Source organism: Somniosus microcephalus, chromosome 1, assembly GCF_052327205.1.
Source record: "Somniosus microcephalus isolate GS21.2 chromosome 1, FLI_Smic_1.0, whole genome shotgun sequence".
Taxonomy (NCBI): Eukaryota; Metazoa; Chordata; class Chondrichthyes; order Squaliformes; family Somniosidae; genus Somniosus; species Somniosus microcephalus.
In genome coordinates, this window is record NC_140987.1 from 402,636,502 (window position 1) to 402,664,261 (window position 27,760).

General features: G+C 47.6%; 1 protein-coding gene across 3 annotated transcripts in view; it reads right to left on the minus strand.

Annotated features, from left to right (window-relative positions):
* nlgn3a (neuroligin 3a) overlaps nt 1-27,760 on the minus strand; it is a 340,056-nt gene that overhangs the window by 75,674 nt on the left and 236,622 nt on the right. For all 3 annotated transcript variants that reach the window (XM_085998226.1, XM_085998216.1, XM_085998221.1), the window contains one exon: nt 18,190-18,375. In XM_085998226.1, the coding sequence (XP_085854352.1) occupies nt 18,190-18,375 (186 nt within the window). The remainder of the gene's footprint in view (nt 1-18,189; nt 18,376-27,760) is intronic.

Consider the following 27,760-nt stretch of genomic DNA (forward strand, 5'->3'; position numbering starts at 1 on the left):
TTTGACTGGAGGATCTAACAGAGGCAGCTAAAGAAGGGCACTGCAAAGAGGCAGTACACAATTTCAATGAGACTGACCCCGACAAACCCCCCTGGCTAAGTTTCAGTATAAGAGAGAGAGAGACTCTCTTATGCCAAAACTGTAGACCAGTGCTGCTGTAAAATAAATCTCTCCAAAAACTGGAAAGTAATTCTCACCTTTTGCATTATTTCGTCAAGGACAAGATAGCCTATAGCAGGTGGGAAAGATCACAAACAGGTGGCAGGCCACAAACTTGTGAGTTGTCATTGCTAGGAAAGGGAAGTAATGCAGATCCTGGGGCAGAGATGATGACATGGAAGGACATACATCAACAGGGTTCTCCATGTCTTTATAATTCTTTTCCTATTGCTTCTTGCATTAATTGCCAGTGAGCTGCATCATGAAACCCTCATATCATCCTACTGAAATCAAATTGTGAGCTCCATTTTGACCGCTCTTCATTTTTTCTTTTTCACATTTTTCCAGGGACAACAAGCCAGGCCCCAGTACACAACCTCGCCAACACTTCAGAGCATGTGCTGTCATTCAATTTGTCACTCGCAAGCACCAGCCTTGATCGAGTGATCCAGAGGGAGATAGACTGGATGATGCACATGTCACAAGTGTACGGGGTAGTTGGGGTGCAACATGATGTTATTGATTAGAGTGCCAAGGCACATTGCTCCTCAGCTCAAGAGCCTCGGGTGCAGATCTCACGGGTCCTACTTTTAAGAGAAGGATGCTTGTACAGCATCAAACATACGTGATGTCCGACATTGTGCAGCAGATGATGACTCAACTACATCTCTAGTGTTGCAGCCCACCTATCACTAGCACTATGCTGACACCTAGGCAGCTCAACGGCACATCTGGAAGACGGCACCCATGATGTTGGCCCTAGGCGCAGTCTACACTTCTTCAATGGATGTTCGGACTGCTGCCACAGAGAATTGGGGTGCCAGATTGGAGACAGCTGTTTCTTGCAGCCTCCAAGTGATTGGGGCTGGGATATAGCTAAGTATCTTTCAGGGCTTCACTGATTGTTCCCTCCTGCCAGCCTCGTCCGATGCCTGCACCTGTGGTTGAAAGGAAGCATGGTCACATCACCCATGCAGCAGCTCAGGAGGAGCAATCTGCAGCAAATCCATCTCAAAACGTAGCTACTGTGAGACAAGGGCCACCTCAGTTCCAGGATGCTCACATTGATACTGAGCAGATATGTTCCCTGTAATTTTCTTTGGCCCTGTCTGGCCCCTATAAGGGGCTGCGCAGGCCATTCAAAATACCGTGCATGCGTGGTTTTTACAGTGAAATGCCGCCAAGCCGGCTGCGCGGGTTCCCTGGAGCAGTGCGCGGCCTACAGGGAACACTGCTGAGCAGCCAACCACATCATCCACACCTACCAATCAGGTAGCAACCAGACTGATACCTGGGATGGCAGGAATGATGTATGAAGAGAGATTGAGTTGATTAGGCTTATATTCGCTAGAGTTTAGAAGAATGAGAGGGGATCTCATTGAAACTTATAAAATTCTAACAGGACTAGACAGACTAGATGCAGGAAGGATGTTCCCGATGGTGGGGGAGTCCAGAACCAGGGGTCACAGTCTAAGGATAAGGGGTAAGCCATTTAGGACTGAGATGAGGAGGAATTTCTTCACCCAGAGAGTGGTGAACCTGTGGAATTCTCTACCACAGAAGGCAGTGGAGGCCAATTCATTAAATATATTCAAGAAGGAGTTAGATATATTTCTTAAGGCTAAAGGGATCAAGGGATATGGGGAGAAAGCAGGGACAGGGTACTGAATTTGGATGATCAGCCATGATCTCATTAAATGGCGGAACAGGCTCGAGGGGCCGAATGGCCTACTCCTGCTCCTATCTTCTATGTTTCTATGATAAACACTCGATTAGATTTATCAGTTCATGTACTGACTTGCAAGGAGAAGCACAGTGGTAAAAAATCACTCAGACTAGTGTAAATGCATGATGCAGACATGGGGGTAGAGTTTCCGCTCGGTTGCGCTGTTTTTTTTCCACAATTTGCCCGAAAGCAGCGTAACCCGCGCAAAAGATCACGAAATTTTAAACGCAAATTACATTCAGCTCTTGTTTAAAAAAACATCGTGCAAGAAGCTGGCCCCACTTACAAATCAGGCTACGCCCCCACTCTGAATTAATCACCATTGGGAGTTTCTGCTAACAGCGCTTGTTTGTGAGCTTCTCCAAACGGGCGCAATTTGCACCCGGATTATCGATTGTGTCCAAAGCAGAAACTCTACCCCCTAGTGTCAGCCTCTCTCTCTCTCCCCATGTTCAATGCAGCCGAGAGTAGCCCTCAGCTCCTACTCCCTCTCCTCTCACCAATGGAGATGCCAAGGGCAGCAACTCCCACTCCCAGAGAGACTAAGGGCTCGATTTTTACTCAGGTGCGGGATGGTGCCATGTTATCCGAATTTCGTGTTTCCCACACGAATCTAAATGGATGTGGGAGATTGATGCAATTTTAACTTAAGTGGCCAATTGATTTCCAACGTGTGGGAAGCCTTTGCAAATGGGTTTCTCATGACTGAAAGTCCCCTCCGATGACATCATCATTGCTGCGGCATTTAAGGTCCACAGCAAGCCTTGCTTCTTCTGCAAGCTTCCAAGCTTTCTCCATTTGGTGTCAGAGGCACCTGTAGGAAAGATGGCAAGCGGGAGGACAAGAGCAACTCCTCGCTTTGACGAGGCGGCACGGCAGGCATTAGTCAATGGGGCTAGGGCCAACAGGGGGGTCCTGTTCCCTGCATCAGGGAGGAAGAGGCCTCCCACTCAGACCAAGGCAGTGTGGATGCAGGTGGCTGAGGAGGTCAACTCCTTGGGAGTCACCTGCAGAACCTGGATACAGTGCCGGAAAAGATTTCATGACCTTCAGCGCACTGGAAAAGTGAGTATTAATTTCCCATCACCCTCAATCTGATCCCCATTGCCTTTCCTCACCAGCACTCAGCTTTAGCAATCTCTTCCTCCACATCCCACTTGACACTGACATCCATGCACCCTTACCCATTCCCTCTCTCTCTATGCTCACATTCACATAACTATTCCACCATGCAGCCCTCACACTCCCTATCACTCTGATACTTTGAACACAACTTACAGCACACAGGGAGGGCCCTTGGTCTTGCAACCTCACTCTATCTTTGTCTCCTTCTAAGTATCTATGCTATGCAATCTCTATACTCACTCCTTCATTCTCACTCTACCTCCACTTGTCTCCCTCATTGCAGGAAAAGAGAGCTCACAACAAAAGAGAACGAGCCAGGACAGGAGGAAGGCCACCCTCAATAGCGCACCTGATGCCCTGGGAGGAGGCCGTCCTGGAAATTATGGGCATTGAGGATGATTTGCGCGTGAGGGGCGGACAGGCGGTGCAACACAGCAAGCTGGTGACAGAAAAGTTTCCCATCTCTCTCTTTGACATTGCATGAGTCGCTGATAATGATTGTGAAGCTGTAACAGATGCACTTATGAGCATCTGCAAAAACCAATGTGCATTTAGCCTTTGCATCACATCTCTGACTCTTTCCTTTACTCCCCCACAGGACCATCACAAGCATCCGTCCCCCCTAGCCAGGAAAAAGAGGCTGAGCAGCCAGACTCCTCAGAGAAAGCTGCAACCTCTGAGGGCGCAGTGTCACCAGAAATCTGCGCACCCAGCACCAGCGCAGACACTCACACCTCGGTGGGATCTTCGGGACATAGAGTAGTGTTGTCACCTGGTGTATCACAGCTCACAAGTGAGCATCAGCAGATTCTGGAGACAGGAACAGCAGTGGAGAGTCCTAGTCGGAGGGCGCAGGAATCTGCCAGCTCGGCTCAGCAGCATGTCGACCCTCTGCCTCTGGGTCCATCCATAAGATCAGAGGTGATGGAACTCCAGGCACAGATGCAGGAGTCTCTGGCACGTTTTGTCTCTAGGGTCGCTGCGAGTGTGGAGCGAATGGAGGAGTCCATAGTGAACATGAGCAGAGCCTTTGTGGAGTCACTGGCGCATGAACGCATCACCACGAAAAGAATGGCTACCTCCGTGGAAACGTTTGCTACCTCCGTGGTAAGGCTGGCTACCGTAGAGGAGAGGATGGCTACGGTAGAGGAGAGGAGGGCTATGGCCATGGTGGAGCTTAGTCGCCAGGTTATGGAAAACATGGTCATTGTTCAGAATAGAATGACAACTCTTGAGGAGCGATGGGCATCTATTGAACAGAGAAACCAGACCTTCATGGAAGTCCTTCTGAGTAGGACTGCCATTGCAGATACGGGACCCCATGGCCCCCCTGATGTGTAGCAAGGTGCTGTCCAGCCACTTGCAGGCGCTGAGGGGGACCTGACCCATGAGAGGGAGGTTGGTGGCAGACCTCAAGGAAGTGGGGGCTCCTCTCCAAGCGCTCACACTTCCATGCCACCGCAGAGCCCTCGGTCAGAGCCCCACCGGAGTCCACACCCAAGTAAGATAGGCGTCTCAACCCCTGCACATCCGCAGGAGCAGCAGACTGTTGACGAGCCCTCACAGGCTCGCCATCCCAGAGGACGCCCGCCAAAGGTGTCAAGACAGGAGCAGCAGGAAAGTGAGCAAGGAGCCTCCACATCTGCTGAAGCCACAGGGGAAGCACTACGTAGGAGCATGCGTAAAAGGAAGATAAAGCACAAGTAGTCACAAGGGGAGTCACTTGGGTGGAATTTTGTGTTTTGTGTAAAAATGCCATTATGTTGTAATTGTGCATAAAAATTCTGATGGCAAATGTTGCAGTTGTGGCATCTGTCATTTGGCTATTGGGACTTCCACATTGAGGCCTTAGGAATACTTGCAACTGTCAGTATGGTGGTCAGAGTGCTAGGAATCCTCTGGTTCTTGGACATTGTCAATGCTCTGGTAAGAAGCTGCGAGGTAAAAGTGTTTGATTGACTAGGCTAAGCAAATCTGGCCAGGATGAGGGCGTTCCTTGCATCCCGGGCAGCAATGTTCTCGCGTAATGCTGCCGCTGGTTGATGGGCCTCTGCAGGATGTTTGTTTTCGCCCTGCTCCTCCTCCTCATCATCATCATTATCTGAGGAGGGTATGTGAGGAGCCATTTGTTCCTCAGTAATCTGCAAGCCACGACGCTGTGCCATGTTGTGAAGTGCACAGCAAACCACGACGATTCTGGAGACCCTGGCTGCTGAGTACTGCAGGGCTCCACCTGATCTAGCCAGGCATCTGAAGCGCATCTTCAGCAAGCCGATGGTTTGCTCGATAATGGATCTGGTGGAAATGTGGCTGGAGTTGTAGCGCTCCTCAGCTTCGTTGGCTGGCCTCCTCAGCAGCGTCATTAGCCACGTCCTCAGGGGATAGCCCTTGTCTCCAAGTAGCCATCCGTTAAGTTGGTCTGGCAGACTGAATAGCGGAGGCACACTAGACTGGCGCAGTATGAAGGAGTCATGGCAACTGCCAGGGTACATGGCACAAACATGCAAAATTTCCTTCTTGTGGTCACACACCAGCCTAACGTTGAGGGAATGGAAGCCCTTGCGATTGACAAAAATACCTGGATTGCGATGGGGTGCCCTAAGGGCCACATGTGTGCAGTCAGCGATGTCCTGCACCCTTGGAAAGCCTGCCAGGTGAGCTAATTCAGCCGCTCGCGCCATGACACTTGCTCGATCCTTGGTGAAATGGATGTAATTGTGCGCGAGGTCAAAGAGGGCATCGGTTACCTGCGTGATGCAAGTGTGTGCGGCCGCCTGGGAGAAGCCGCTGATGTCTGCTGCTGATCCCTGGAATGAGCCTGAGGCAAAAAAGCTGAGTGCGGTGGTGACTTTGACGGCCACTGGTAATGCTTCTCCACCTGGTCCTCTGGGCAGCAGGTCTTGCTGTAGCATTGCACAGATGTCAGTCACTACCTCGCGCGAAAGTCGGAGCCGCCTTTGGCACTGCTGCTCAGACATGTTGAGATAGGTGACCCTGTGTCTGTAGACCCTGTTTGGGGGGTATCTCCTGTGCCGACGGGCTTCCAGGCGCTGGCCCCTTCTGGCCTGTGCAGCCTCAGGTGGGTGAGCAGCAGCCTGGCGCTCCTGCTGCTGCTGCAGTTGCTGGTGCTGCTGTTGTTCCTGGTTCTGCTGCTGCCACGGCTGGTGCTCGAGCTCCTCTAATGCCCAGATGGGAAGGAAATAAATGGCTCCCGTGCTTCTGGTATATGCCTCCGTTGAGGAAGCGCTGAGTGAAGGTGGCGAGAGGGGTTTCCCAGGAGGCCACACTGGAGATGGGTGTGAGGCTCCAACCTTCCACAGGTGTGGTTAAGCCTTGTAAAAGTCCCCCCAGACCTGAGACCACTAAGTCTTGCCACCTGCAAATGATGGCTGATCAAATCTCCTCTTTAATGGTTGACCTGCAGTTGATTGTCAGCAATCCAATAGTGCTCCCGCCAGGTTTCACATTCGTGATTCCCATCAGGCGTGTTTTACACGGGAAAAGGGTTAAATTTGCAAGGGCCTGTTAAAATAGGATTATAGAGGCCATTTAGTGGTAATTAAGGGCCTTAAAGACCAGTCCCGCCTGTTGGATGCGGGACGGAGTTGGGACCATCAGACACGCCTGAGTTAAAATTGCTCGGAGTCGGGAACCAGGCGGTAGGGGGGGGGTCCCCGCCCGCCAGTTTTTGCGGTTTTAACCCCCCGCACGCCTCCAAGCCTGCCTCCACAGCTCAGTGAAAATCGAGCCCTAATTCTCAAAGATTTATATGTAGAAGCCGTGACATAGAAACAGGCCATTCAAGCATAGTGAATTTTTTTATGCATTAAGTGGCTCCTGAAAGCTGCTCTCTCCAACAACCCACCGTGTGACCACAACTTGACCTTTACAGTGGAGGCAAAGACAGTTTGTATCTTCTGAAGAGCTCAGTGATCCAAACCTTCGCATTTTTTTCACTGCTTGCTCTCTTGGGTTTCAGAGCTGATGCTTGTAGGAGCAGAGTCAAGCCAAGTCACCACCAAAAATGTAATTTTCCTGACAGCAAGATTACCAGGATTAAAACAAAATCCTTCTCGAGTCCACCCAATATGTACCCTGGAAATGTTTTTCCTACTGAGCTTTGAGTTGTAGTGAGTACCACAAGCAGGTGTACAAATACAGCTTGAATCAAATGTGGTTTTTAACATTTCAAAATCCATTTCTTTGCTACAAGCGGCGAACACTGCAAGCAGATGCTACTGTATATTTTTGTTGCATGATGTGTCTTAAAATGCTTTTTGTTTAAAGGGGAGTTACATGCGCTCGGAGTTGTGGGTGAGAATGAAGTTTCACTAAATCCTGTTGATATTTTTTACTTTAAATGAGCCTGATTTTTATTCCAGGTTTCTTTAGTCAATTGAAATTATAAAGAAAAACCCCCCAAATCCTGCAAATGCTGGAAATCTCTAAACAAAAATCAGAAAATGCTGGAAACACTGAGCAAGTCAGGCAGTATCTGCAAAGAATAGGAAATGTTAATATTTCAGGAATAGCCCTTCATCAGATGCTGCCTGACTTGCTAAGTGTTTCCAGCATTTTCTGCTTCTGTTTGAGATTATAAAGAATTGCCCACCTTTGATTTCTAGGAGGTGGTGGGGGATCACAGAGTGCATCTCTCAGGAGCATTGGGGAACCATTCATGAGGACACTGGGAAAATTTCCCCATTTCCTGAGAACAAGTCTGCCCTTGCCAGTGAGCAAAATCTTAATATAGGCTCCCAGTGAGCAAAGACATTCAACTACTGGGGACCCAACCTTTATAAGGTAAATGCAGTAATATTTCCAAACAGTGGGTGTCAGGTGATCAAATGTCACGTGACCAACCCTCCGGAATACATCCAACCAGAGTTGGCAATCCCAGCTGGGACCTTACTCAAATTTGAATTTCTGTGGGGTGAAATTGGGTGCCTTTGCACCTCCCGTTAACGCCCCCAGGGCGCAAATGGTTTTGCGACCGGGCGCAGCGCTGACATCGACTCCCGCCATATTTGGCAGGAGTTTTGTGGCAGCGCTACGACGTTGCGACTCGATCTCCTTTGCCTGGAGATCGTGACATCATTGCCGTGCGCATCGCTCCGGTAGCGCCCCCGGACCCGAAATTGACTTCCGCCCCCTGCAGCAGCGCCAGTCAAAAACACCGACAGCTGCAGGAGGCATGCATTGGGCGACCGGCCACTTCAGGGGTGATGATTAAAGGCGAGGTGGCCGAGGTAAGTGGAAAAAAAACTTACCTTTCCTGTTCTAGTTTTTTTCGTGAGTTCCTGCCCGCGATCGATCAGCCTGGTACTCTGCTTGATTGCTGGGCTGATCGCGCGGGATCGCGGCTGCCTTGGTGGTCCAAGTAGGTACTTTTTAAATTGCAGAGCCTGCAGCGATGGCCCTTCCCTTTAAGAGAGGGAAGGAGCCTTTGAACACGGCAGCGCAGCATGGCCCAGTGTGCAGCGCTGCTGATGACTCCGCCCCGCTCTCCGATGTTAGCGCCTAAGAAGGAAGTGCAGTGCTTGATTTAGCGCTCCATTTCCCTCTTGGGGTGCTAAAATTCAATTTCGCAGTTGATGGCGCTAATTAGCGCCGGCCGCTAAAGTTAATGCCCAGATGATGTTAGCGCCCCAAAATGGTCGATACTGAATTTTTCCCCCTGGACTCTGCCGTCAGGATTGTGGTGCTCTGCTGTATGTCTCGGCTGTCGTGACTCTGCACTGCCGTGCAATTTCTTCATATACCTCAATACAGGTGCACTATCCCTTATCCGAAAGCCTTGGGACCAGCTGAGTTTCAGTTTTTGGAATTTTTCGGATTTCAGAAGGTATTAATATAAGACTGGGAAATTTGTATTTAATATAAATTTTAAAAGTTCAGGCTACCTCTTGCGACTGTTCCGTGTCTCATTCCCCTTCCTGCTTCTCTGGAAAGCCGGATATCAGCTGACTCCTACTAAGCTGGCCCGCAAATCAGGTCGGGGGTCGGGTGGGGGGGTTGAAAAGAATATCGGACGGGCCGCGGTTCAGGTCGGGGGGGAGAAAAGAATATCGGACGGGCCGCGGTTCGGGTCGGGTCGGGTGGGGGGGAGAAAAGAATATCGGACGGGCCGCGGTTCGGTTCGGGTCGGGTCAGGGGGAGAAAAGAATATCGGACGGGCCGCTGCAGCTATCGGACGGGCCGCTGTATTGTTGGGTTCACTCTCCCGGTACCTCCTTCACACTGCCCGGCTTGGCCTGCAATCTCCTACCCAGGAGGGAACTCTGTGACCCTCTGCCCTGCTCAGCGTAAGTCGTGCGCCACTCTGGTCATGTCGTGCGCACGGCTTACGCTGAACGAAAAAACTTTTGGTTTTTAGAGGTTTTCGGTTTTCGGAAGTTCGGATAAAGGATAGTCTACCTGTACCTTCAAAATGAAGGTAACTTGTTCTAGTCTAGAGTGTCAATTCTCCATCTGCTGGTCTTGGAGGGAGTGCAGCGTAGATTTACTGGAATGATACCTAGACTCCAAAGGTTAAATTACGAGGAGAGGGGTTACACAAACTAGGGTTGTATTCCCTGGAATTTAGAAGAGTAAGGCTGATTTTCAAGATATTAATGGGAGTTGATAGGGTAGATAGAGAGAAACTATTTCTGATGGTTAGGGAGTCTAGGGCTCGGGGACATAGCCTAAAAATTAGAGCCTGGCCTTTCAGGAGTGAAGTTAGGAAACACTTCTACACACAAAGGGTGCTGGAAGTTTGGAACTCTCTTCCACAAATGGCAGTTGATGTTAGGTCAATTGTTCATTTTAAAGCTGAGATTGATAGATTTTTGTTAACCAAAGGTATTAAGGTATATGGGGCAAAGGCGGGCATATGGAATTAGGTCACAGATCAGCCATGATTTCATTGAATGGCGGAACAAGCTCGAGGCGCTAAATGGCCTATTCCTGTTCCTATGCTGCTGTTGCCTGCGGGACTTCAGGACTGTACTCTAATTCACATCTGGCTTCTCAGCTTTACTCTGCTGTTGCATTGGGTTCTGGGTCGAATTTCATTTCTCCGCTGGCTTCTGGGCTTTCTGTGATGTCTACCTTCACCACTTCTTTCTAATGTTAGAATTTTTTGAGGTTGTAACTAACAGAATAGATAAGGGAACCAGTGGATGTGGTGTATTTGGATTTTCAGAAGGCATTTGACATGGTACCACACAAGAGGTTATTAAACAAAATTAGGGCTCATGGGATTGGGGTACTATGGATTGAGGATTGGTTAACGGACAGAAAATAGAGAGTAGGAATAAACGGGTAATTTCGGGTTGGCAGGCTGTAACTAATGGGGTACCGCAAGGATCAGTGCTTGGGCCTCAGCCCTTCACAATCTACATCAATGATTTGGATGAGGGGACCAAATCTAATATATCCAAGTTTGCTGATGATACAAAGCTGGGTGGGAATGTAAGTTGTGAGGAGGATCCAAGGAGGCTTCAAGGGGATATAGACAGGCTAAATGAGTGGGCAAGAACATGGCAAATGGAATATAATGTGGAGAAATGTGAAGTTAGCCACTTTGGTAGGAAAAATAGAAAAGCAGAGTATTTTTTAAATAGTGAGAGATTGGGAAATGTTGGTGTTCAGAGGAACCTGGGTGTCCTTGTACACGAATCACTGAACGTTAACATGCAGGTACAGCAAGCAATTAGGAAAGCAAATGGTATGTTGGCCTTTATTACAAGAGGATTTGAGTATAAGACGTCTTACTGCAATTATATAGGGCCTGGTGAGACCACATCTGGAGTATTGTGTACAGTTTTGGTCTCCTTACCATATACTTGCCATAGAGGGAGTGCAATGAAGGTTCTCCAGACTGGTTCCTATGAGGAGAGATTCAGTAGACTAGGCCTATATTCTCTAGAGTTTAGAAGAATGAGAGGTGATCTCATTGAAACATACAAATTTCTTACAGGGCTTGACAGGGTAGATGCAGGGAGGATGTTTCCCCTGGCTGGGGAGTCTAGAACCAGGGGTCACAGTCTCAGAATAAGTGGTCAGCCATTTAGGACTCAGATGAGGAGAAATTTCTTCACTCAGAGGGTGGTGAATCTTTGGAATTCTCTACCCCAGAGGGCTGTGGAGGCTCAGTCATTGAGTATATTCAATACAGAGATCGATACGCCTCCACGGACTCTAAATTGTCAGACTGCTTGTCTGACATCCAGTTCTGGATGAGCAAAAATTTTCTCCAATTAAATATTGGGAAAACCGAAGCCATTGTTTTCAGTCCCCGCCACAAACTCCGTTCCCTAGCCACTGACTCCATCCCTCTCCCTAACATCTGTCTGAGACTGAACCACATTGTTCGCAACCTTGGTGTCATATTTAACTATGAAATGAGCTTCCGACCACATATCCGCAGCATAACAAAGACCGCCTACTTCCACCTCCGTAACATTGCCCATCTCCGCCCTTGCCTCAGCTCATCCGCTGCTGAAACCCTCATCCATGCCTTTGTTACCTCTAGACTTAACTATTCCAACGCACTCCTGGCTGGCCTCCTGTAAAGTCTGTGGGTTGTACTGTTAATAACGACACAGACTTCAGGAGTAACAAACAAACGGGTCTTTACTATTCGAAGGTCAGGGTGAATCTGCCCCAGCAATCCTGCCACAACACTTATATACTGGTGTGGTCACTGTCGGTATTACAGTATACAGAAGCCAAACAAGTAGTGCCACACCTAAAGTAGTTCTCTTAAAGGTGAACGGTTACATACAATAGTTTCCTTAAAGGTAGACGGGTACATACACGACAATCCTCCCTTTTTAGCTTATTACTTACAGAGTCCCATTAACATACATATCTTCAACTTCATATAAAACACTTTACAGATATAATCTCGGTGGGAAACAGTCCACAAAGTCAGTCTCTGCGGGAACAGTTCACAGATTCAGTCTCCGATCTTGACTTGGTCCGAACAACATCTCTTTGGTGTAGCCGGTTCACATGGATAGTGTGACTCCTCCATAGCCTTTTCCTTGACGTAACAGCTTGAACTTTCATCCTGTTGAACCGGCAGTGCCGACTTTTATAACCAACTGGCTGTCTTGATAATTTCCCACTTTTCAACTAATTTAGCTCCTTTCGTAGGTCCCCTCCTGAGCTGGTAGAAGTGATAATATTTTAGATAGTTATTGTCTTCTGCCTCTTCTTTTTCTTTTCTGCCTTTTTGAGACTCTCGGGACTCCTTTCTCGGCTGCCAGCTGTAGCGCCACCAACTCTCTATGTTCCTTAGACCTTAAGTGTTTCATCCTGATTTCAGCACTTTGGGAGTTTTCCTCACAACTTGAGCAGACCACATCCTCGTAATATTCAGTGTCACTCAACAGGTCATGGTAATATTCGGGTTCGTCCTGAGTTAGGCCAGCGAGAGGGCCTTCTACTTCCTCCTTACCCATCTGGACGTTAGCTGACTGTGGTTCCTTCCCTAGACATCTTTCTTGAAAAGACTTCTTCATGCATTCATCTTCATCCCGCTCTTCCTGGGTTTCCTGCAAATCCTTCACTAATGACCTCATTTGTGATTTCAATACTTCCCCTTCCCTCGGGGATTGATTGATCGGGCTATTCAATCCTTCTACTGGAGCAGCTGTTTCAACATTCTGTTGTTCACATAGACACGATTCAGCGTACTTTTGGCATCCCAGTAAAGTCTGTTTTACAACCTCAGCTATTTCCCAAACTTTTGAGAGCTCCGAACTCCTGCCCTTTGAAGATTGAAGCTCGTGTTCAGATTGTTCCCATTGCAGAGTCTTGTCCCTCAGCATATGAAGGAGTTGGCTGACCGTTAACTCTTCCACGGGAACACTGTGGATCAGAGTCTTCTCCATTTCATCCACCTTTTCCTCCAATGCTTCCACCTTCTGTTCCTCTTGTACTTTGGCTTTCAGCGCTCGGAAAAGTTGCGCCCTGATGCTCTCTAGCTCATGTTCAGGGACCATTCTTACAGTCTCTGTGTTTCTTACAGTTTCCTTTTCTTCCACTGAAAGGATTCCCAGTTGAATCTGTTCTTCAAGTTGTTGAACCTCGGACATTGCCGCCTCATATTTGTCTTGGGTTTCCTTCAATATTTTTATGAGTTCTTGGACATCTTGTCTTTCATGTTCTGCCATGTCTTTCACCTCTAATTTCTCATCTATGGATGGAACTTCTACCGATGAGTCTGTCTTGGCCTTGAGCTCATCAAGAATTTCCTGCAGCCTTTGGACTTCTTGCTCATGTTCAACCTTTAGTTGTTCATATGCTTCTACTGAAACTAGCTTTTCGGAGGTTGCCGAGTTAACCCCCTCCAGAATTGTAGCCTGGGCCTGTTCATACTGTTCTTTCAACTTCTCACACTCTGCTTGTAAGGAGTCGTAGAGAAGAACTGGAATAACATCCTGGCTTCCTGAAGATTCCTCTTCATTTGCTTCTTTCGCAATTTCCTGTTGGAGTTCAGCCAAGGCTGCTATGCTATCTGCCTCTCGAAGTCTCACTGCCATCAAATCTTCTTTATTCTTGCAGTCTATCTCAGCCATTTTCCGATTACTTTCATTTAACTGAGTGAGTAGTCCCTCATTCTGGGCTGAGAGATATTGCACCTTCTCATGTAGACCATAGCACTCCTTCTCTGCTCGACATAGCTGGTTACTGCTGATTTGGTTCTGTGTTTCAAGTTCCAACATCCTTTGCTTAGCTTCTTTCAGTTTCGCCCCTATAAGCTCCTCTTGCAACATGGCCACATTATTCACATCAGGTAAAGAAGCGTTTCTCTTTTCCATGTCCAAGATTTTTTTCTGCATATCTTTAAGTGCACACTGCGATTCAGCTTCTCTTAACCTTGCTTGCACTAGCTCCGTCTCCAATTGCAGAACAAAATCCTCAGTGTAGCGTGGTTTGCCTTTATGCTGTATCTCTAGATCATGCAAATATTCTAACTCCTGAACATCATAAGGGAGATGTGATCGGTAATTGGTCACGATGGCTCTATGGTCGCTCTTTGCTTGAGCTAGCTGCCTCTGCTGTCTTTCCAGGTTCTCCCATTCGGTGTCCCAGAACTTTTCCATTGTTTTCATCTCTTGTACGAGACGGTAACTCAACTGTTCTAATTGTTGTCGTACTTTGAAATAAGTTTGAGTCCGAGTTCGGTGTTCTTCCATTGTGGATAAGTCCTTAACTTGAACAGGCTCAGAATTCTCTGTCAAACTGGAGTTCTGCTCTGAAGCTTTATTCTTCTCGGTAGCATAAGCCTTTATGCATGTCTTCGTTTTCTCCACCATAGTCGGCAAGTTCATTTTAGCCTTGTCTTCCATATTTGAGTTGGTCTTATCGTCATCCGTTTCAGAATCTGAGCTGATAGCTTGCACCGAGTCCTCACTCATTATGGCTTTTAGATAGTGCCATTCCATGTCTATTTTCTTGATCCACTCTCGTCCTAGAAGTGGTGGTCCTCCCTCAGATAATACGTACAAGTTCATTCTTGGGTGTTCTTTACCCCTATCTCTCACCTTGACTCTTATCTTCCCCATGGGGTATACCTTATGCCCCGTGTATGTCTGTAATACGAACTTGGTATTCCTTAAGGGTATGTGAGAGAATAGCCGGTGGTAGTCCCTTCGATTGATGACTGATAGAGCTGATCCAGTGTCCAACTCCATTCTTACTTGGACTCCAGCTATTCTTAGCATGACCCAGATAGTTTGTAGATCAGCTTCCCTCCCCACATTGTGAATTCTCAGACTACCCAGCTCCTGGTTGTTTGGGTCTGAGTCTGAATTCTGTTCGTCTGAACTCTTCTCAGCCACCTTGTGTACCTTGCTGTACTTTTCTTGTGGTGGCTTCCTTTAGTTGTTGGTCTTCTTCCCTGACCGGCATACCTTTGCGATGTGACCCAGTTTGCCACATTTCCTACATTCTTGGTTCTTAAACCAGCATTGATTCTGGTCGTGCGTTGTCTTCCCACAATGATAGCATTTTGTTGTATTCGAGGTAATTTGGTCCACCCCGAGTGCCGCCGCCTTCAGCTGCATTTCTGCCGTTCCTTTCGCTGCGGCTTCGTGCGATGCAGCTATAAGAACAGCCCTGTCTAGTGTGAGGTCGTTCTCTTCCAGTAGTCGCTTTTGCGTCCCTTCTTTGGACAATCCACATACGAACTTGTCTCGCAGTGCCTCTGTCAGATTCCCTCCGAACTGGCAGCATTTCGCTAGCCTACGCAGTTCGACCAAATATTCCGCGTTGCTTTCGTCTTTCCGTTGCGTTCTTGCATAGAATTTGAATCGTTCAGCCAACATCAACGGTGTGGGGTTCAAGTGGTCCTTCAGAACAGCCACAATCCCTTCGAAAGTCTGATCCGCCGGTTTAGCTGGTGCTAGTAGATGCTTCAAGAGCCCGTATGTCTTTGCGCCCATCGAGTTTAGCAATGTTATCGCTTTGTCGTCTTCCTCTATTTTGTTGGCTTCACAATAGATCTCGATGCGTTCCACGTACGTGGCCCAGTCTTCTATCTCAGAATTAAAATCGTTAATATTCCCTCGCTTAGGCATCTTCCTTTCCTTGGGAGCAGCACAAGTATTTCTTTAAATTCTTATTTATTATTTATTTATTTCTAAGATGGCGGTTTTTCCCGCAAAAATGGCGGTTTCCCGCTCTTTCCTTCTCTCCCCGCCCCTTCAATGGCAGTCTCCCACGTCTGTCGTCTTCTCCGCCTAATGGCGGCTTCCCGCGTTTCTTCCCTGGTGGGAGGGGTACGCTTTCCCCACAGCGGACAGGTTCAGCCGCTGGGCTGGCTTCCGCACAGCTCCCCTTACTCGGCTCTGTCTTTCTCTCCCGCTCGCACGGCTCTACCGGCGCTGGGTACCCCGTTCACGGAGAACAGTTCAGCCGCTGGACTGGCTCTCGCGCAACCTCCTTTGGTCGGCTCTGCCTCTCCCACATGCCCGGCTCCCGTTCGCCTCCCAGCCCTCACGCAGTCCGGTGCTTCCCTCCCCGGCTGCGGCTGAGTTTCTCTCTTCCCGCGCCTGCTCCCGGTCTCAGCGCTTCGTGGCTTCGGTCGCTGCCCGGCTTTTCCCGCCGATCGCGGTCCGGCTATCTCACGACGCCGTTGGACCCGCCTTCCTGACCAGCTCTGCTCCCCCTCGACCGTGGTCGAGTGCACAGCCCTTATCCTCCGGATTTCGTTACACTTTCCCCTACTCAGTCTCCGCGGCCGCCTTGTTTCCTGCTGATCGGCTCACTCCGCACCGTGGTAGAAGGGTAGTCAGTGCCTGTTGCTGATGGAAGCTTTTGTTGCTAAGTCTTCTTCCTTTCTATTGCTGCAGCCTCGTGTTTTCTCCCAGCATAACGACGAGGGCGGTTGCCTCTCTTCGACGCTCTTTAGTTGCTTTGGTCATCTTGCCGCAGGGTACGATCGGACTCGTCGCCACTGTAAAGTCTGTGGGTTGTACTGTTAATAACGACACAGACTTCAGGAGTAACAAACAAACGGGTCTTTACTATTCGAAGGTCAGGGCGAATCTGCCCCAGCAATCCTGCCACAACACTTATATACTGGTGTGGTCACTGTCGGTATTACAGTATACAGAAGCCAAACAAGTAGTGCCACACCTAAAGTAGTTCTCTTAAAGGTGAACGGTTACATACAATAGTTTCCTTAAAGGTAGACGGGTACATACACTACACCTCCCACATTCCACCCTACGTAAACTTGAGGTCATCCAAAACTCGGCTGCCCATGTCCTAACTCTCACCAAGTCCCGTTCGCCCATCACCCCTGCGCTCGCTGACTTTCATTGGCTCCCGGTTAAGCAGCGCCTCGATTTCAAAATTCTCATCCTTGTTTTCAAATCCCTCCATGGCCTCGCCCCTTCCTATCTCTGTAATCTCCTTCAGCCCCACAACCCCCCGAGATATCTGCGCTCCTCTAATTCTGCCCTCTTGAGTATCCCTGATTATAATCGCTCATCCTTTGGTGGCTGTGCCTTCTGTTGCCTAGGCCCTAAGCTCTGGAATTCCCTGCCTAAACCTGTCCACCTCGCTACCTCTCTTTCCTTCTTTAAGACGCTCCTTAAAACCTACCTCTTTGACCAAGCTTTTGGCCACCTGCCCTAATTTATCCTTATGTGGATCGGTGTCAAATTTTTTGTCTTAAAATACTCCTGTGCAGCGCCTTGGGACATTTTACTATGTTAAAGGTGCTATATAAATACAAGTTGTTGTTGTAGTTCAGGAAAGTTGAGATGAGGTAGAAGATCAGCCATGATCTTACTGAATGGCGGAGCAGGCTCGAAGGGCCAAATGGCCTACTGCTGCTCCTATTTCTTATGTTCTTATGTTAATGAGACTGCATCCTCTGTTAGACAGTTTCTATTCCGCTACCTGGCCTGCACCTGTGGGATCAGTTTCATCCTTTTCACTGAGACTTGTCAATTTACCATTCCTGCTCTGAATGTTGCTCTCATGCTGCTGAAGGATCTCTGATTTGCTGCTATCTGCTTGCTTCCCATGGCAACTGTGCTCCGCTTGTCCTTTAGAAATCCTTCATCATCTTTTGCTGGACTTGGTTTGATCCAGCTCCACAAGCTCCTTCTCCTGATCTTGTGTGCTCCTTGCCTCCCTACAGCTGTTCCTTGGGATCATCTCACTCATCTGCACTGACTCTGTGGATTTGCCCTTTGCCCTCTAATGGCTGCCTAGTAATTCATCACTCTTGAGCAAAGCTCTTGCTATCTATGACCTCATTGTGGATGATTGCATTGATATCCTGGCTTTAACAGAAACTTGGCTCATGGGTGGTGACATCTTGCTCCTTACTGAAGCCTCTCTGGCTGACTAGACTTTCCACCATCTGCCCTGCCCAAACCACCACTTTGGTGATATGACCCTTATTACCAAGTCACATCTTGGTCTCTCCCCCTACTCCTCTGGTAGCTTTGTCTTCTTCGAGCACCTCACCTTTTCCCACCATCTCGCCTCTCTTTTAAAATCTTCATTGTCTGCCACCGCCCCCATCCCCCTGCTACCCCCACCACCCCCTTCCAAGTCCCAGCAAGTTTTTCCCCTTGTAATCCTATACTCTTCCTACCAGAAGTAATCAGGTGTGGAAACGAGGTGGAAAAAAATAAGATGATTTTCATTTTTCTGTGGCCTACCTTCTGAATGATGGGACAGAGTGAGAAGACTGACACATGAGCCTCCAATTCCAGATCCAAAAACTGTAATCCGCAGAGGATCCCCTCCAAAGAACGCAATGTTTTCACTGATCCAGCGCAGGGCCTGGATCTGATCCAGCAGTCCGTAATTGCCTTTTGCAGCTTGATCCCCGGTGCTCAGGAAACCTGCAATGAACAGAGAGCATTGTGTACAACCTCCATAAAGCACAAGCATGGGGCACAAACCTTTCAGGACATGTACTGTGACAGTTGCTGAATAAACTGTACCTTAGGTTATTGTAATTTCTGAATACAAGGGAAGGAGGGAGAGACTTTTAGATTCATGCAATATATACACCAGGCTGTGTGCTACTTCTCTTGGGCATTAACAGTACAAATCTGAATGAAGGCTTCATCTGACTCCGAAGCAAAGTAGAATGACACTGCCTCCTTCAATCAGTCTCATTCTGCTTCACTCTGGTGTCAGGTCAGACCAGGATCCAGATTGAGTCACCATTTACACTCTACTGTGAGAATGAAATCTCTTTGCACCGACACTGCAGTTGAGGTGTCAATAAACCTTTAAAAGAATTGCTTTAATTTAGCACGGTTAGATCTATTCACGTCCATTAGTCAGGAAAATAGGCCCCAAAGATCCATGGGGTTAGGGCCACTACCCAGCCTAAGTGCCAGATGCACCCACCCGTGGCCACCACTGCTGACCCCACCAAAGGTTGCAGGTCAAGGGCCTTTAGCAGCTGATGGGGGCATTTGGGTGCCGCCTCCACAACCCCAGCAGAAAAAACAGCATACAGCAGCGTGCGTGGTCGGTCAAGGGACATTCTGTCCTCTTCCCCGATGCAGATATATATCCTTTGTAAGGGAGCAAGGGAGCGTTTATATATTTTGCAAAAAAAAATGCCTCCTCCACTTCAGGGTCCAAGCTTGGATCCTGGCCTAGACCCCTACATAAGAACATAAGAAGTGGGAGCAGGAGTAGGCCATACGGCCCCTCGGGCCTGCTCCGCCATTCAATAGGATCATGGCTGATCCGAACCTAGACTCATGTCCACTTCCCTGCCCGCTCCCCGTAACCCCAATTCCTTTATCAGCTAGGAAACTGTCTATCTCCATTTTAAATTGATTTAATGTCGCAGCTTCCACAGCTCTCTGAGGTAACAAATTCCATAGATTTACTACCCTCTGAGTGAAGAAGTTTCTCCTCATCTCAGTTTTGAAACGGCAGCCCCTTATTCTAAGATTATGCCCCCTAGTTCTAGTCTCACCCATGGTGGGTCCCTCTTCCACCAGGGGGTTGGGGAGATATGTTTGGTCAATGCTATGCTGGATTCCAACTCAGGGCTTGGCTACAGGAACTCGGGCTTTCCACAGTCCCTGCCCTCCCACCCCGCCCCCTGATATCAATGGCCTTGTAAAGGCAGGCAGAGACTCTGCTTCTGCTGTGTCATCACGGAATCGCCAAGGCTGAGACTTGGCATATCAGGGCCCCAGTGGAGTTTGTAGCTATTCTGGTGGATTCCCAGCAGGCGACTATTGGGAGACCATTAGAAGAGCTGTGGATTTTTGATCTCGTAGTATTGGATCTCAGGAGTTGCAGTAAAAGAAAAGTTGATACAGTGATTATATTCTTTTCCTAAATGTCTCTAACTTGCTTTAAATATAGTATTACCAAACATGTTACTGACACCTATATTGTCCAGTTGGAATGACATCTGAGTACTGGACAGTTTATGGTAAAAATTTGTTATGGCTCATTTTCGGTTGCTTAACTCATTGAACACTTCCAGGCACGCCTGAATCGGGAGGCAGGAGACTTGGCAAAAAATGGGCCTCAGGCTTCATTGTAATAATAGTGGCAACTATTATGCCTCCGTCCCTTGACAAAACAAGAGTATGTTAAATAGAAGCAGGTCGCACAGGTACAGCATCTTCACTGAGATGAGAGTCACCTCAGTAATCAAATGCTCCAGAGAAATATTCCCAGCCACTCACTTCTCAAAATTCCATCACTCAGGGAGTACTTTGTAGAAGCAGTAGATTAGAAGCTAGAGCAAGTAAGGTAGTAGGCACAGTTGCAGTTAGAGTTCATGACATTATTGGAAGCTTTTGTTGAATTTTATGCTGGAAACTAAAAATTGTATGACCAGTTAGACATCAAAGTTCATTTACTGGAATTGAATGTCGACATGTGAGAATGCAAAGTTTTGTGTTATGAAGGTAAGAACATAAGAACATAAGAAATAAGAGCAGGAGTAGGCCATACGGCCCCTCGAGCTTGCTCCGCTATTCAATAAGCTCATAGCTGATCATCGACCTCAACTCCACTTTCCCGCCCGATCTCCATATCCCTTGATTCCCCTAGCGTCCAAAATTCTATCTATCTCAGCTTTGAATATACTCAAAGGCTCAGCATTCACAGCCCTCTGGGGCAGAGAATTCCAAAGATTCACACCCCTCTGAGTGAAGAAATTCCTCCTCATCTCAGTCTTAAATGGCTTACCCCTTATCCTGAGACTATGCCCCCTAGTTCTAGACACTCCAGCCAGGGGAGACAACCTCTCAGCATCTACCCTGTCAATCCCCTTCAGAATCAGTATGTTTCAATGAGATCACCTCTCATTCTTCTAAACTCCAGAGAGTATAGGCCCATTCTACACAATCTCTCATCATAGGACAGCCCTCTCATCCCAGGAATCAATCAAGTGAACCTTTGTTGCACTGCCTCCAAGGCAAGTATATCCTTCCATGGATAAGGAGACCAACACGGTGCACAGTACTCCAGGTGTGGTCTCACCAAGGCCCTGTACAATTGTAGTAAGACTTCCTTACTCTTATACTCCAGCCCCCTTGCAATAAAGGCCAACATGCCATTTGCCTTCCTTATCGCTTGCTGTACCTGCAAGCTAGCTTTCTGTGTTTCTTGCACAAGGGCACCCAAATCTCTCTGAACACCAACATTTGAAAGTTTCTCACCATTTAAAAAATATTCTGTTTTTCTATTCTTCCTACCAAAGAGAATAACCTCACATTTCCCTACATTATACTCCATCTGCCACCTTACTGCCCACTCACTTAGTCTATCTATAGCACTTTGCAGACTCTTTGGGGTCGATTTTCGTGGAGCCGTCAGGCGGGGTTTCAGGCGTGTGGGGGGGGGGGGGGGGAAATCCCGAATTTGGGGGTCCCGACACCATCCCGCCCAAAACCCCGCTCCACGCAACTTTCAGAGGCGGCGGGTACCCGCCCCACAATGGGACCCGCCGACCCCAGGCGGGAAGGGATTAGTGCCAATTAACTGCCTATTAACAGGTAGTTAACAGGCAGTTTTTAGCCTAATCCCTATTTTGAGGGGTTTCGTGTAGGATTCCCGACGGCTCCAAACCACGCCAGGTTAGAGCAGGCGGGCCGTCGGGTTGAAGGAGTTGGAGCGGTCGCGATGTCGTTGCTCAGGTGAGTGATGGGTGCATGAGTGCAAAGGTAAGTGTGTTTGGTGTGTCTAAAGTGTGTAAAGTACTTTTACTTACCTGTACTTACCTTAACAGCCTTTCTTCCTGCAGGCGTCGGGAGCCCATCACTCAGCCGGCACTTAAAGCTGAATGGCTGCGATCTGTGAAAAGTGACAGCCTTCAGCTTTGAGTGCCGGTGAGAGTTCTAACTGAGTCTGTGCAGAAGGACTCATGTTAGAACTCAGACTGTCAGTGTTTCACAGCTTGAAACAGCTGTGAAACACTGATATTTCATCTGTCAAGAACTCTTGAAAGATGAAATTGCAGTCTGTGACATCACCTGTTGCTGGGTGGCCCTTAATTGGCCTGCTGAGCCCGCTGGGCGGGCTCAACAAGGTCAATCAAGGGAAAATAGCGTGGATTGGCCGAACGTCGATGTAGGTGGGTCAAAAACCCGAAAGTTGTAGTCCCACCTTCTTCCCGACAGCTTCGGGAAAATCGACCCCTTTGTGTTCTCCTCACAGCTTACTGTCCCACCTAGCTTTGTATCATCAGCAAACTTGGATACATTACACTCGGTCCCTTCATCTAGGTCATTAATATAGATTGTAAATGGCTGAGGCCCCAAAACTGATCCTTGCGGCACCCCACTAGTTACAGCCTGCCAATCTGAAAAAGATCAGTTTATCCCTACTCTCTGTTTCTGTCTGTTAACCAATCCTCTATCCATTCTACTATATTACCCCCAACCCCATGAGCCCTAATCTTGTGTAATAACCTTTTATGTGGCACCTTTTCGAATGCCTTTTGGAAATCCAAATATACTACATCCACTGGTTCCCCTTTATCTACCCTGCTAGTTATATCCTCAAAAAACTCTAATAAATTTGTCAAACACGATTTCCCTTTCATAAAACCATGTTGACTCTGCCTAATCATGTTATGATTTTCTAAGTGACTTGATACCGTTTCCTCAACAATGGATTCCAGTATTTTCCTGAGGACTGATGTCAGGCTAACTGGCCTGTAGTTCCCTGTTTTTTCTTTCTCTCCTTTCTTGAATAGCGGTGTTACATTTGCGACCTTCCAAACCGCTGGGACCATTCCAGAATCTAGGGAATTTTGGAAGATCAAAACCAATGCATCCACTATCTCTTCAGCCACCTCTTTTAGAACCCTAGGATGTAGGCCATCAGGTCCAGGGGATTTGTCGGCTTTTAGTCCCATTAGTTTCTCTAGCACTTTTTCTCTACTTGTATTAATTACGTTAAGTTCCTCACCCTAATTAGACCCTTGGTTCCCCGCCATTTTTGGTATGCTTTTTGTGTATTCTACTATGAAGACAGATACAAAGGCCTAGAAATTCGGTATGGCCCCGCCAGGTCTTTTGCGCCCGAAATTTTGCGCTCACCAGGATTCCCGTAGCGCCCGCCTAAAATTCAGTTGCGACGGGCCAAGACGGCGGCGGGCGCTATTGCAGGGTTTGGCCGCCTCACTAGGGGCGATGAATGTCACTTTCAGGCGTCCAGCTCCCGCTGCGGCACCCGATGCGGTGCGGCAGGCTGGGGTACTGCAAGCCTCCTCCTTCTCTTAAGGAGGAGCTGCTTGCAGCCGTCAGATCGCCGGTGGATTCCCCCGGCAAATGAGCCCGGCACCACGGAGAAGTGCCGGGCTCGCGGGACTCAGACATCAATGCCGCGGGGGGGTGGTGCAGGAGTCCGGGGAGGGAGGTGCGGGCAGGCGGCCGCCGGGAAAGCGGCCGGCCGCCACTCCACCTTTATGCGCCGGCCTTTCGGAGCTGCAAGACCCCGTTTCACAAACGCTGTTTGCGGCTGCCACGGGCGAGGCGGCCGCAACTGAATTTGGCCATCGGGCCGGAATAGCATTGCAACCGGGGCGCTGCGCACACCGATGACGTCATCGGTGCCGGCGCGGCGCTACCGGCTAACGCCGATGTTAGGGTCCATCTGAATTTCGGGCGATAAAAAACTTCAGGCGCAAACCACTTTATAGCCAATAAGTGGGCGCAAACGCAACTGAATTTCTAGGCCAAAATATTTGTTTAACGTTTCTGCCATTTCCTTATTCCCCATAATAATTTCTCCTATCTCAGCCTCTAAGGCACCAACGTTTACTTTTGCTACTCTTTTCCTTTTTACATACTTGTAGAAACTCTTACAATCTGCTTTTACATTTCTTGCTAGTTTCCTCTCATTCTATTTTTTCCCTTTTTATCAATTTTTTGGTCAACCTTTGCTGGTTTCTGAAACTCTCCCAATCCTCAGGCTTACTATTATTCTTTGCAACATTATAAGCTTCTTCATTCAATCTAATGCTAACCTTAACTTCTTTAGTTAGCCACGGTTGGATCACTTTTCCCAAGGAGCTTTTGTTTCTCAATGGAATGTATTTTTGTTGAGAATTATGAAATACTTCTTTAAATGTTTGCCACTGCTTCTCTACCGCCATACCTTTTAATCTATTTTTCCAATCTACCTTAGCCAACTCGCCCCTCATACCTATGTAATTGGCTTTATTTAAGGTTAAGACTCTAGTTTTGGACTTAGGCACGTCACTCTCAAAATTAAAGTGAAATTCTATCATATTATGATCAGTCTGCCCCAGAGGATCCTTTACTATGAGATTGCTAATTAATCCTGTCTCATTACACAATACAAGATCTAAAATAGCCTGTTCCCTGGTTGGTTCCATGACATATTGTTCTAGGAAACTGTCCCGAATGCATTCCATGAACTCGTCCTCCAGACTACCTTTGCCAATTTGATTTGTCCAGTCAATATGAAGATTAAAGTCCCCCACGATTATTGCATTACCTTTGTTGCAAGCTCCTACTATTTCTTGTTTAATATTCTGTCCAATGGTATAGCTACTATTAGGGGGCCTATATACTACTCCTACCAGTGTTTTCTGCCCCTTGTTATTCCTTATCTCCACCCATACTGATTCTACTTCCTGATCTTCCGAGCCGAGATCCTTTCTAGCTACTGTCCTTATGTCATCCTATATTATCAGGGCTACACCCCCTCCTTTTCCATTCTGCCTGTCTTTTTGAAATGTCAAGTACCCTGGAACATTTAGTTCCAAACCTTGGCCACCTTACAACCATGTCTCTGTAATGGCTATTAGATCAAACCCATTTATCTCTATTTGTGCCACTAGTTTGTCTATCTTATTACGAATGCTTCGCGCATTCAGATAAAGAGCCTTTAATTTAAATTTTTTACCATTATTCCCTGCTTTGAACTTATTCTCTGCTGCACTGCTACCATTAAACTTTCTGTCCCTTCCTGTCACACTCTGCTTACTTTTACCCAAATCGCTACACTGCTCTATTGCCTTGACCTTTTCTCTTTAGATTTCTAAATTTCCCCCCACCCTCCCCCTCCCCCTTTTTTTAGTTTAAACCCTATCTATAGCCCTAGTTATTCGATTCACCAGGATGCTGGTCCCAGCCCGGTTTAAGTGGTGCCCGTCCTGACGGAACAGCTCCCTCTTTCCCCAGTACCGGTGCCAGTGCCCCATGAATTGAAACCCCTCTTTGAGCCACGCATTTAACTCTCTGATCTGCTTGACCCTATGCCAATTTGCGCGTGGCTCAGGTAGTGATCCAGAGATTATTATCCTTGTGGTTCTGCTTATTCATTTAGGCCCTAGCTTCTCAAACTCCTTCAGCAGAACCTCATTCTTAATTCTACCTATGTCGTTAGTTCCTACATGGACCACGACAACTGGATCCTTCCCCTCTCACTCCAAGTTCTTCTCCAGCTGTGAGGAGATATCCTTAACCCTGGCACCAGGCAGGCAACATAGCCTTCGGGACTCTCTTTTGCGGCTTCAGAGAACAGTATCTATCACCCTGACTATACTGTCCCCTACTACTACCACAATCCTTCCTTCTCCCCCCACTTGGATGGCCCCCTGTACCACAGTCAGTTTGCCCATCCTCCATGAAGTCCTTTTCTTCATCGATATAGGTAGAAAGTACCTCGTACCTGTTGGACAAGGTCCAGGGCTGAGGCTCCTCCATCACTACATCCTGGGTCCCCATACCTTCCTGACTCACAGTCACACCCTCTACCCTGACCACTGGCAAACTCTAAAGTACTACTTAACCTAAAGGGTGTGACTGCTTCCTGGAACAAAATTTCCAGGTAACTCTCCCCCTCCCTGATGAATTGCAATGTATGCAGCTCGTTCCTCAAGTTGCAGACACTTACTGCAGATGTAGTAAGGTTCAAAAGCCTTTGGGAGGCAACTAATGGATGGAGAGAGGAACAGGCAGGGGGAGAAAAGTTTTATTTGGCTTCTCAACTTTTATTTGCTGGAAGTACTTGGCTACAGGGCCGGCCTTAGGGAAAATGGCACCCTGGGCAAACTTGTATTTTGGCGCCCTTTGAGTTTAAGTAAGTAGTAGTATTAACAAAAGTTTCAGAAATAAAGCTGTAATGTCAAAAGTTTTTTCTAATTTAAATAATAAACTATATAAGTCACAAAGAATAACGTTATAGCTAAATGACAAATAAACTAAACATTAAACACTAAATAAATAACAATAACAAATAAAAAAACTTTGTTCACCAAGATATTTTGAGCAACATCATGCTCGATAGACAGGATGGCCAGCGAAGATAGCCTGTTGTCTCCCATAGTCGGTCACAAATATGTTTTTGTCAGCTTCAATTTCGAGAAGCTCCGTTCGCTGCTCTCCACCGATACGGGCATGGTTAACAGGTTCCAGAGTGCTATGTGTTTGGGAACTTGGTCTTGAAACTTGAAGTTTTCTCTTTTTGAGGAGCACTACAGTCCATTGGAAGCAGACTTTGGAAATAGCCAAGTTCTTCGCAGAGGTCAATGCTGTTAATATCAGACCCTCTTGACCATGGAGCCCCCCTGACCACAGCGCCCTGAGCGGTCGACCACATCGCCCACCCATACGGCCTGCCCGGTTTGGCTATAAATTGAGGCCTCCTTTCTCTGGCTGCAGACTTATGGCTCTTCTGCTCCATTTTCTCTCGGTCCAAGCACCCTCCTGCTGATGTGGTGATAGAGGGCCTTCTCCCATCTTTATAATCATCCTTCCTATCAGATTTAGTAAGTAGTAACCCTAACAATATATCGTTATTATACAGGATGCAGCAAGCAACAATAATTTTGGGGACTCTCGCTGGACTGTACTGCAGGGCTTCGCCAGATTCATCCAGGTACCTAAATGGAGACTTCAGAACGCCAATAGTCTCAACTAGCACAATTCTTGTAGTCTCCTGGGCCTCACTATATTTGTTCTCCCTCTGTCTGCAGATGCCATCATGGAGTCAAAAGCCATGACTGCAGGTGATAATCCTGATGCCCAATCAATCACCCTGATACATGGTTTTGAATTATCAGGGCTGGTATGATGGATTGGTGCACGATGAAAGCATCATGAAAGCTACCAGGGTAGGTGGACATTAACATACAGTGTGAAATGAATGGCACTGCACACAATCTGCATGTTGATTGCTGAAACCCCTTTTCTGAAAATTAAATTGAGGGGGTTGTCATATGGGGCTTTCGGTGCAACGTCAGTTACATCAATTGCTCCTTGTACCTATGGGAACCTTGCCAATCTGTAGAATTTAATTGCTCTCTTTTTGATTCATAGGTTCTGTGGAGAAGGTAATAAACAGTGAGGCCAATCTGAATAGAGCATCAGTTGCCCTCTTTATACAATGGTGAGCTGTTGCCTGACTGATGTGACAAGGGTCACCTAAGGCTGTCTGAAAAGATCCAGTGTTGAATTTTCCTTGTTGAACTGGTCTGCAGGTTTTCAGTCAGCAGTTGTCATCTCCTCAATAGCATCTGGGGGGGATGCACGGCCTTCTGAGACATTGACGAGCAAAGAATTCTAAGACCTTTTAGGTTTGTAAACCTTGTTGTCTGGGTATCTATGTGTTGGAAACAAACATCTTCCATGATACTGTACTCTAAATTCCTCCAATCTGGCCTATTTCATTTCCTCTTCCTCTTCATAACACAGTAATGGAGGAATGAAGGGTTCCCATTAGTGAGGGAGAGACTGCAAACATAAACTATCCATTGCATCT